Source organism: Eurypyga helias, unplaced genomic scaffold (genome assembly GCF_000690775.1).
Source record: "Eurypyga helias isolate BGI_N326 unplaced genomic scaffold, ASM69077v1 scaffold22358, whole genome shotgun sequence".
NCBI lineage: Eukaryota > Metazoa > Chordata > Aves > Eurypygiformes > Eurypygidae > Eurypyga > Eurypyga helias.
In genome coordinates, this window is record NW_010267863.1 from 1 (window position 1) to 10,861 (window position 10,861).

At 38.7% G+C, this 10,861-nt stretch overlaps 1 protein-coding gene across 1 annotated transcript; it reads left to right on the top strand.

Moving 5' to 3' along the window:
• The first annotated feature begins 2,717 nt into the window (after positions 1–2,717).
• Positions 2,718–8,420, top strand: LOC104514041 (uncharacterized protein KIAA1841-like). The gene is made up of 3 exons (XM_010157577.1): positions 2,718–2,886; positions 4,742–4,928; positions 8,227–8,420. The coding sequence occupies exons 1-3, from the start codon at positions 2,737–2,739 to the stop codon at positions 8,322–8,324; spliced, it is 435 nt and encodes a 144-aa protein (XP_010155879.1). The 5' UTR covers positions 2,718–2,736; the 3' UTR covers positions 8,325–8,420.
• The last annotated feature ends 2,441 nt before the right edge of the window (positions 8,421–10,861 follow it).

The window sequence follows — 10,861 nt, forward strand, 5'->3', positions numbered from 1 at the left end:
GGCGGGCGGGGGTCCCCGCGCTGAGGGCGGGTCCGGGCAGGGCGGTGTGCCATGGGGAGGCTGCTTGCACTTGTAGGCACTTGCCCCAAAAACTGGGATCCGTTTGTCTTATTTGTGTGTGTGTTGTTTTTTTTTTAAATCTGAATACCTTATTGTAATCTTTGCTGGCACGTGGGCAAACTGCGAAGTTGCGGTTGTTCCCCCTCCGCCCCGTTCTGCCCCGTCACTTGGTTGCATTTAAGGGTTCTGGGTGAAACCGCGTGCCGTCCCACCATCTTCACCTTCCCGCAGCTCGTGCATGTGCCGTGGTTCTTCATTTGTAGACTGATTCTTTGTTTTAAATAATAAAAGAAATAAGGCTTAAATGAGGCGATGCATTTCTGTAATGTAAACCAGCTTCCTGCATAATGAATCGACTGTTTAAATCGCATCAGTGTTAGGAAACAAAGTGTTGGGAATCTTTTGCACCATTTAATTTAGGGTTCTAAATATTAATAAAAATTCCTCTTGCCACGTATCTTTCAGTATTGGGTCTGTCAAATAAGTTGGTCGGAATTAAACAGTTTGAAACTTTTTTCCTCCAGTTTTCATACTGAGTAAAGGGTTAATTTAAGCTTTGCCTGCAGTAACAACCTGGGGACGTATCTGTAGAAGTTGCCTTCTCTCTCTTAAAGCTGTGATTTATTGCAGGCTTTATGTTACTCTTCTGATGGAGTGCACCGTTCTTGCATGAGACAGAATCTTGCGTGTGCCTTTAACTATACTGATGTGATTTCCTAGAGGACAAAAAGGCAAATGTTAAATATCATGTATAAAGCCACAAAGAGGAGTCCCGTGCTCTTTCCAGAATAGAAATGAAAAGACTTCTGTACGCTTGCAATTGAGTATGCTCCTTCATTTATCTTTGCATAATAAGCATATCTGACACTATTTTAATGTTCAGAATAAGCGAATAAACGTATGTTTGAGGGAGCGAGGCTTCATCCCCTCTGTAACGTTTTAGAATATCTGTCATCCCTTCATGGTTGGCATGCTTCGTATTCCACAGTGCTGATGTGTCCGTAAACTTGTTACCAGCAAAGCAGTCAAAATACACCTCAGTTTTTCCTTTAAATTACAGACTCTGCCTATTGCAAAATAACTGCTTTTCTTTCTTTCTTAGATTACCTAGTGTACTCATATCATGGAACTAGTCCTTAAAACGGTGATTTAGACAATATTGACATAGCTGATAATTTTACTTTCATTAAGTGTATTTTATGGCTTAAGACCAGAGGATTCCAATACTCCATCATTTACTTATTTAAACATATTTTTAAACCAGCTGCTATATGTGTACAAGGTAGCACAAAAAGTTGGCTTTGTATTTTATAACCACTCAGGTTTGCCACTGGTGCTGGCCCAGTTATTTCTTTTCATAACAGCAAATACGGTAAGAGATTCAGTGGCTTAAATATAATCGATACCGACATCTGTCTGTGTGCTGATGGGGAGAAGTCTCTGCCATGGAACTACCACAGTGACACATCACTTGATAGCACTGTCGGCATGAGCGCTAAAGACAGCGTGACTGAAGGGACTGATCTACCTTTACAGATTTAAAAATTTGTGTGTCTAAAGCATCTTTCTATTAGCTGCCTGGAAAGAGGGTGATGCAAAAGAAACATGTATGTGCAGTACACTTTTAATAACGAGCAATCAGTTAAATCTGCTGGCATCTAAGTGTATTCTTTCTGAAATTCTCTGTAATCCATAAGTCAAAATTCTGGATGTGACTTTGAAGTTCTGTCATGTATGTGGTCTGTTTAAGGTATTTCGGAAAAGGTACAAAGTGCTTTCCAACTATGAGTCCTTATGAAGCTCTTCGCCCATATGTTGCTTGAGTATGAATATCTTCATTAATGCCTGCAGTGTTCTTCCAGCATATGCTAAAACAGTACTTTGAACTTTTACTGTGTTCCCTGATGCTCTACATAAATTTCATTGCAGAGGGAGAAAAGGAAAAAAACAACCCTAAATATGACCTCTCTAAATTAAGAGAACTGCATGTTTTAAGTGTTCACTGCTGTCCTTACACGTACTTTGTTCTGATGTTCAACTTGAAGCTGAAGGAACTGTGTAGCTTGGCCCTGGTAATCCCAGCTCGTTAGGAGTGCCTTAGGACAACTCAAAAGTCAGGTGTTCAGGATGAGAGCAGAAAGATGTGCAGGTGTCATGTGCCCAAAGTATTAGGGATTGCCCTTGGCTGGGTACCCTGGCTTGGCACCTATATAGTGGAAGTCAGGTGGGCAGAGCAAGAGGAGGCAAGCTGAGCAGTAAACAGTTTGGGAGAACAGACAAGTGTATCTGAATGTAAGTAAATTTGAATTAAAATGTAGTTTTGGCCATTTATTCAGAGACTGTGGGAGGCTGGTTTTTTGTATTGGAGGGCTCAGTGGTGTAAATCCCTCCTGGAAACAGGCAACTCAAAGAATTGGTGGGTAGTCCTTGCTGCTGTTGAGTTGGTTTTGGGGTGTGTGTTGCCCATCTGCTTCTCCCCCCACCCAGGGCTTTGAGGATGCAAATATAAATACATAAATTTTGTCAAATAAAGCATTAGTACTTGACTGTAATGCTGTGGTAAACGTTTCCCATGGTAATTCACAGAGTGCTGCCGTCAACTTAGATCAAGCTTTAGCAAACTGTGCTGTGAGACTTGCTAATAACATTTTCTCTTCTAGGCTTCAGTAGCCAAAGATGAGTCGTGGCTTTTCAGAAAACAATAACTTTCCATATGACAACAATCAAATGGTTTTGGACATGATCCTGTGTTCCCTAATTGGTGTTCCTCAGCCTATCAACTGGGACAGTGTGGCAAGGCTAGTTCCAGGATACACATCCAAAGAGGTGAATTTACTAATAAAAGAATCCATATCCTTTAAGCAGTACTTTTGGAAGAAGAAAACATCTTTGGGGGAGGGAGAGGAATTGAAGTTACGGGATTTTTGTTGTTGTTAAGTAATTTATATCTAAGAAATCAAAAAGTTAAATGAGCAGCAGCTTGAAAAAAAAAGTTTTCTACTAAACTTGAACACTGAAATTAAGAAATACATTTTGCATTTTATTTCATTAGAACTGATATAGATTAAGAACAAAAACTACTAGAAAGTAAAAATTAAGAAGTGGAATTAAAAAATAAAAGTAGTTGTGCTAACATATTTCAAATTACATAGCTAAAATATTTATGGAAAGGATGGTAGTACCCACTGAGCTCATGTGGACTGTAGCATACTTACTAGCCAACCTGATCTATGCTTGCCATGATAATTCTAAGGAGGTGTGAGACACATCTCAGTTAGGTGGTTAAGAGTGCAGTTGCCTCTTGCTTCATCCTGCAAGGTGTGGATTTTCCTGTCTTTGGTTGGAAAATAATTGGAAGAACCTAGTACCCTTGTATAGTTAATCCTTGCAGACTGCTGAATTTCCTGGTGAAATGCTTACTTTAATAACAATTTTGCATTTTTCAGTTCTGAGGGGAAGTAAGCTAAAAGAGGACAGTGTCTTTTGCCCTTGTGATTCAGCAAAGCTGGAAAAAAACAAGTCAATTGTCCTTATTTTTTTGAAAACTTAATCAAATGTGTCAGCTCACATTTATAGCATTGCTACTGGGCATCACCCTGACCTCTTACTTAGAACATCAAAAGTGAATGGTTGGGAGTAGAAGCTTCTGTGGAATGTTACTTGTGCTTGGAAAAGCACTTGGGTAGGGTACTCTATTGTTTACCTTTCAGTCTGCAGACAGTAGAATGCACATTAAGCAAATAAAATAATTATAAAGGTATTGGAGAGCTCTCCGCATTAAGATAATATGATTAATTAGTACATATCTGGTTGCTCTGTTTCAAAAGAAGAAATTGTTTTAAATATGTGTAGTCCCTGTTTAAGGCAATTAAGTAAATGTATACCTGTGCTTTTATGTATGTGTTATATAGAGTGGTAGCATTACAAATCTGAGACACTACCTTGATATCAGAAGGATGTTGCTGCGTGCATTTCTGTAATTGCATGCAGCAATGTCAGTTAGCTCCATCCAAAATAAATAAATAAAACCAGCTGCCTGAATGGAACTTGACAAGCTGTGTCACAGAAGGGATCCTCTGTAGAATAAAGTAGATTTAATTGTATGTGTGAATTACACCTGTGTTAGGGTTCTGCTGCACCAAACCCATAATTGTCATTGTTACCGTGCAAATTTACAAAATGGAAAGGTTTTCTTGTTCATCAAAACAAGGAATGGAGAGATAATAGAACTGCAGTGGAAATCACCAGACCCTTTTGCCCAAATCAGAATGCAAGACATAAAGTGAAAGAATAATAATTATGAACCAATTACTTCTAGTAATATTTGACAATGTTTATGTTAAAAGAACTGTTTACAAAGAGAGAATTTAAACTCTCCCTATAATTTTGCCTTTTGAAGATCGGGCTTAAAATAATAAGGTTTAAGAAAGTAAGGTGAGATTTTTTTTTTTCCCTTTTTTGAGTGTTTAATTATGGTAATTCTTACTTATTTTACTGTGTATTTATGTACTTTCATGATACCACTACCTAAAGCGGAAGGAAGGAAGCGTTACATGTTTTATATCAATAACTGTTTGTGTGCAAAAGATGCCATGAAATACAATATCGGTTTCAAATTACAGTTGTTAAAGATTTACCGAAAGCTACTGCTTCATAATCCTATCATTTAACCTTGTGACAGTGCGCAAAAAGGTTTGATGAACTAAAAAGCAGTGGAAGTTCACCTGTTGACAACCAGTACAATCCCCTGATGGCCGCTGGTGGGAGTCCTGTGGAAACTTTAGCTACCTACATCAAATCCTCCTTGCTCGATGCACAGACAGAGTTTCAGGAGCCTGCTATTGGGCAAGATTCCATTACTATAACTGGTACGTTTTCAGTCGTTCTGAAATACATTGGCTTTGATTATAATCAGTATGTGCATGCTTTTCTGTCCTGATTATAATCAGTATGTGCATGCTTTTCTGTCCTGAGCGGTAAGTCCACCCAGAAATAGTTGTTCACCTTTGAAACAGAAAATTAAGTGCAAATATAATGCCTACATGAGGTCACTTCCATTTACTTTAGATAAGAATCGATGTTTCGTTGTTTTTTTTAATAGCTTGTCCTTCCAAAAGGCATAAATCCTTACACTGAATTGTCTGTTCAGGATTTTTGATGGGAAGAGGAATTTCTCTCCTGTTGTCTCCCCAGTGTTGTACTGTTAAACCTACAGACATTTGCAATCGCTTTAAGCTCTGTTATTAAAATAACTAGAAAGTTTTAGGTAGAAAAGCTGCAGAAAGCTGAGAAGGGGATCCCTTGAGGTCAGACCCTTCTCTCCCAGCTGAAAGCTGTGTGTTTGCTATGCTGCTCGGTGACAAGACAGCTACGTAGGACTATAGTGTAGCTACTTCATCATTGCAAGACTGTCTTGCAATGATATATAATGTGTCTTAGTCAATTGTGTGTCCCAGTAATAATTTGGCAGGAGGGGACCAGTCCTAATAGTTGTATTTCAATCACAGCACAATTAAATATTTCACATTTCCTTAAGTACTTCTCCTGTAAGAAGTTTTAATTAACTGTGTGATAGTTATTCTCTGATTTTCATTGTAGACTGAGATGTTTTCAGCACCGTGTAGGACTTGGTAAACATGTTGCATGACAAATTTGCTTCGGTAATGAGTAAACAATTTCTGTGTTTAAAAATCAAGATGATAGTGAAGTTTTTAAAGAAAATGTTCTCTGTTACAATGTCCTTCACAGTGCTGCAGCTTTCTAGTCGCTGTTCTCTTTGCAGAAGAAAAACAGCCCTTTGACCTTTGCTGGAGAACAAATAAAACATTTTTAATAACTAATCAAGAGATGGTATTTGAAAACTGTATTTTGAGTATCCAGACTGAAAATGTTTCCAATCAGCTTTCAATTATATACTTGCTACATGTGTGAAGTGGAATAAATGCTTCTTGCACCCACGGGTGGCTACTTAGAAGATTAGTAGCTTCCCAGTAGGCAGTTAACAAGCTAACTCTGCTTATAGAACTCTTCAGACAATTAGTGCGTGTTTTCTTTTTAACAGTGTAACACATGTAGTAAGTATTAATGCAGTTAAGTACCCTAATGTTTCCTACTACCAGATCCTATCCTGAGACGTCTCTGTTTTCTTTGCAACTTTGGATAAATAATCTTCCTTGTTTATATGTAATTTGTTGCTATGAAATTAGGATACTTAATCTTTGTCTTTGGCTTGAGTGAACTCAATATCTGTGAAGTACTTGTGTATTTCAGAACTGGGGATTTCAGAAAAGCGTGTTTGTAAATGTTTTTTTAATCAATTATTTCCTAGTAGATTTACTTACATCTGCTTATTGTTAGGATCAAGAATTTTGGGCCTATTTGGATTTGTTAGTAGACATGCATTACAGCAAGAAAAGGCAATCAGACCATGTTCATTTTGAGCTGGAATCTGGTTTTGGCTTCATTATAAAAGTTCATTTATTACTTGCTAATTAAAAGGCAAACTGCTGTTAAGTCATTCTGAATGCATGTTATAGCTGTAAACAAGCATATAGGATAGCCTTTTACCCAGAGTATTTACTATTAACTTTCAGAAACTGAACAGGGGGTGGGAAAAGATAGGAAGAAATGTGTAGTGAAGTCCATACATCCTTGGCAAGTCCTGTCAGCACTATTTCCTTCTCTTTAATAAATAACTTCACTGTGTTCAAAATAAACTTGTTTAATATTTGCAGACAGAACTCTTCCATGTCATTTCATTCCCCAGGCTCTTCCTTTAGAATCCTCACCTTACCTTGCATTCAGAGTCTAGGGCTCCCAGCTTGGCTGTTTGGATGCTAGCACGTGTCATCTGCCTGCAGTGGCATGGATGCCCCTGAAGCTGTGGCTGACCCAGCCCCTCCCAAGGTTTTACTAGGGTCTGTCTAGTAAATCTTCCCCTTTTATTAACTGTGTTCCCTCTGTTGTGGCTTTACCAAGGCTTAACTGTGCAAAGCCTTAGGCTATAGCTTTGGAGAGTTTTATTTCTTCTGCCTCTGGTGTGGTGACTTTGCTTTCCTGAAGGACATAAGTGCTGTGTTTTGAACTGTATAGCGCTTCCAGATCACTTTCGGTGTCAGTCTGCTGTAGTTATTGAGCTGTAAGATGAAGAGGTCTTAGTCTTCTTCAGAAGAGTACAGCCTCTCACATTAAGTAAGGGGGAGAAGATGCTTCTGGAACTCTTTTCCTAGAAATCTGAGAGCAGAGAGTAATCACGAAAAATCATGACCTTGTGAGTTTTCAGCAGTGGAAGACAGATGTGTGCCCTTCCATTATTTAAAAAAAGATAATGATCTTCCTGATTTAGGAGTAAGATTATCGAGGTTTCAAATTGCAGCCATCCATTCATCACAGTCAGAAAGTTGTCTTAACCCTCGACCCAGAAGTCACTGGGTTTGGTGAGCAGACTTCCTGGGTTTCACTGGGTTTTGTGTCCAGGTGCCGCGGCGTGCAGTGCATTTGTGAAGATAACCTATTTGAACTGAAGCACGGCTGCCCTTTATTCCTGCAATAAGCTACCTGAAGTCGCTGCAGGACTAGACAAATGTCATGGTCTGCCTTCTTTGAGCATTGTTTTATATAATTTGCTGCTTTAAGCCATATGTGCGAGAAACTTGGCAAAAACACGCCTTAAGAGACGTCTGTGCTTCGGTTTGGAAGCAGCTTATTTCCAAAGCTAACATGTTATGGCCAAAAACCAGAGTTAGTCTCAGGTGGTTATGTCCTGGCAGCAAAGCTTCCTGAAAACAGAAGTATTGATGTGACAGCGTCTTAAGACCCTCATCTCTCAAAGCAGATGAGGAGAGCTGAAGGAATGGATTGCATTCCCAGAAGGAGATGCAGGAGGTTCTGTGTGACTCTTACTGCTCTGTATTGAGACAGGACCCATCTGGGTTTGTAGCCAAGTGTCTGGGCAACCCAGCAATGCTGCTGGTCTCAGTTTCCAGTGCATGGCATTTGGGGCAGGAATTTGGATTACCTAGTAGCTCTTATAGTAGCAGACTTGTTGCTAGTTGTGTAACACTGCTCCACCAGGAGAAGCCCTACTTCAGATGTAGCTCCAAGATGCTGAAGAGCAAAATGTCAGGCATTTTTATCCTAATGCAGCCTTTTTTCCTTACATTTAAGGAAGGCCCAGCACAACGTCCACAAGGAATTGTTCTTCGGAATCTGAGAAAGGCCCTGTGCATAAAGGGGGAGAAAGCACTGATGAAAGTCAGGGGTAAGAGGATCTTTGGTGTTTGTGATCTAGGGGAACATAGAACTGACAGAAAGATGTCTAAATTGCTCGTACTTTTCTGCTGTCAGAGAGAAAACAGCCACGTCACAGTTTTTCATACAATCACATCCCTGCTTTCCATACTGTACAAGTACACGTAGAATAATGCGTGTTTGAAATCTAATGGCAAGAGTCTTTCTGTAGAGACGGCATTTACTGAGTGTGGCTTGGACCTTTTCTTAAGAAACAGACCTTTTAATGAACAATAACAAAAATCTAATTTCCACAGATTAAAATTGCTGTTGTCTGCTGTTACTGTCCCTGGTGCCTCAGTAACCTGGCATATATAGCTGCCTATTTTTTCAAGAAAATTAAAAAGGGAGAATAAGTGAGTTCTCTGTGTAATGCAGGTAGTATCCCATAACAAACTGCCGACAAAACTGGGGACTGGAGCTAGAAATTTTCTTTCTCTTGTCCCTTAACAATTAAATTGCAATGTGTCAGAGGATATGCATTTGTGTTCTTCACCTGACGATGCTATCTGACAATAGTTTCTGTTAACAGTTTGTGTTAATAGCTACTAACATCAATTTGTCCTCCTTCTTTTAATAAAGACTTGTTAGTGGCATCAGTGTTGCACTGTGTGATCCAGATTTGGAGACAAGATCTCCGTTGATTGGTTTTGATGTTCTAATTGGCTTACGGTCCTAACTTGGTTTGTGGCTTGTTTTTCTTTTTGAGGCCAAATATGGTGATTCATGTGTGCGATGAAGCAAAAAACCTCAAAGAAGATTTTGTGTGTCCTCGGGACCTTTTGATTTCAGAAATGAAATACTTTGCTGAATACCTGTCAGTGGATGCCCAGCGCTGGGAGGAGGTGGACATTTCGGTGCACTGTGACGTTCACATCTTTGACTGGTTGATAAGATATGTTAAAAGGAACACTAAAGATTCTGAAGCTAATGAAATGCCTGCTTTAGGTAAAAGAAAGCTTGTGGCTCATTTGTTTTAGGTTTGTTATGTTCTGTGCTAATGGAAGATTAATGTTTTTGATACGAGTCAGCCCCAGTCTCTTTGTTTCCGACTGTTGCGCTGAAGCTTGTCATTTGTTAGGAAAGTGTTGAAATGGAGACCCTCTGGTCATAGTAGCAGATGTCTCTGATTTCTCAACAATGACAGTTTTGAGGAAACATACTGAGAGTTGTAGCAGTGAAAAAGGTCTAATATATTTTGGGATGTGGTGTTTTTAATTAAGATTCTTCAGACCTCTTCTGAACTAGAACACGGGGAGTTTTAAAGTACTGATGATTGTTGGGTTTTGTTCTGTTTACCATCTGCTCCCCATCGCTACAATTGTTTTCCAAAATCTCAATCCGATCTGATACAATGGTAGAAGAACTTTTGCCTTTATGTATTTGAGGCAATTTTTTAATCTTTTAGTGAGCTTTTGCTACAATTAAAAAAAAAAAAAAAACCCAAACCAAGAGAACAGTTATAAAACTTGCAATGCAGAGGTTACCTTTACGCAAAATCTCAGCCTGGGTATGATGGCTACAAATGGAAGTTAATCTTGTGTAATTGTTTAGTCATTGTATCCCTATGAAGCCACATTTTCCAATTCTTATAAATTCCAGTTTCTTATAGTGGTACTGCGACCACCTAAATGATAAACCAAAACTTTGTTTCTTAAGAGATGGGAGATGCTCTGCATCTTGGAAAATGGAATGACCATTTGATGGGTAAAATAATACTTAAAATAGATACTAAATGTGCAGAAGGAGGGATGTGATACAAAATTAGAAGTAATTTATCTTAAAAATGCTTTTTTGTTGTTGCCTTTTAGAACCATCAAATGTCATATCAATTCTTATTTCTTCAGAGTTTTTGAAGATGGATTCATTAGTAAGTATTAAGAAAGAAAGACCCTTTGCCATAAGGGCACAGTAAATTACCGGATGTCGAAGAGTGAGTGTGTTACACTTTGGCTGTTATGTAAGCATGTGATGCAATGAGAACATTTTGAGATTTCTACCACCTTTCTTACTCAACATAGTAATCTAATTTGCAGAATCTCAAAGCAAGAAAACTTAGAGTACGTTATTTCTTGCCTTCTGATGACTGATCTAGAGTAACAACAATATCTGACTTCTGACAGGTTTTATCCAAAAAGATTACAAAATCAATTAATACCTTTTAGTTTATGTCCTTTTTGCACAAATGACACTTCCACAATTTGGGATCTGGTTCTCCAGCTCTGTATAAGTAACATCTTCTGACTGGTTTGTTACAGTGTTTGTGAAAAGTTCTGTCATTGGGATGACGCACAATTAAATACACAGTGAACATAGCTGTTTGAGATCTAGGCAATATGATGTAGAAGGTGTACTGTGGTTCTCTTTTTTTTTTCTTTTTTTTTTTTTTTACAAGGAATTGGTAGGTACTGCTTGTTGTTGAAGATGAAATATTTGTGGAGTTGTTTGGTATGTAGAAACCTTTTGCAGGAGAACAGAAACTCAGTTGTCACAGAATGGTCAGGGTTGGAAG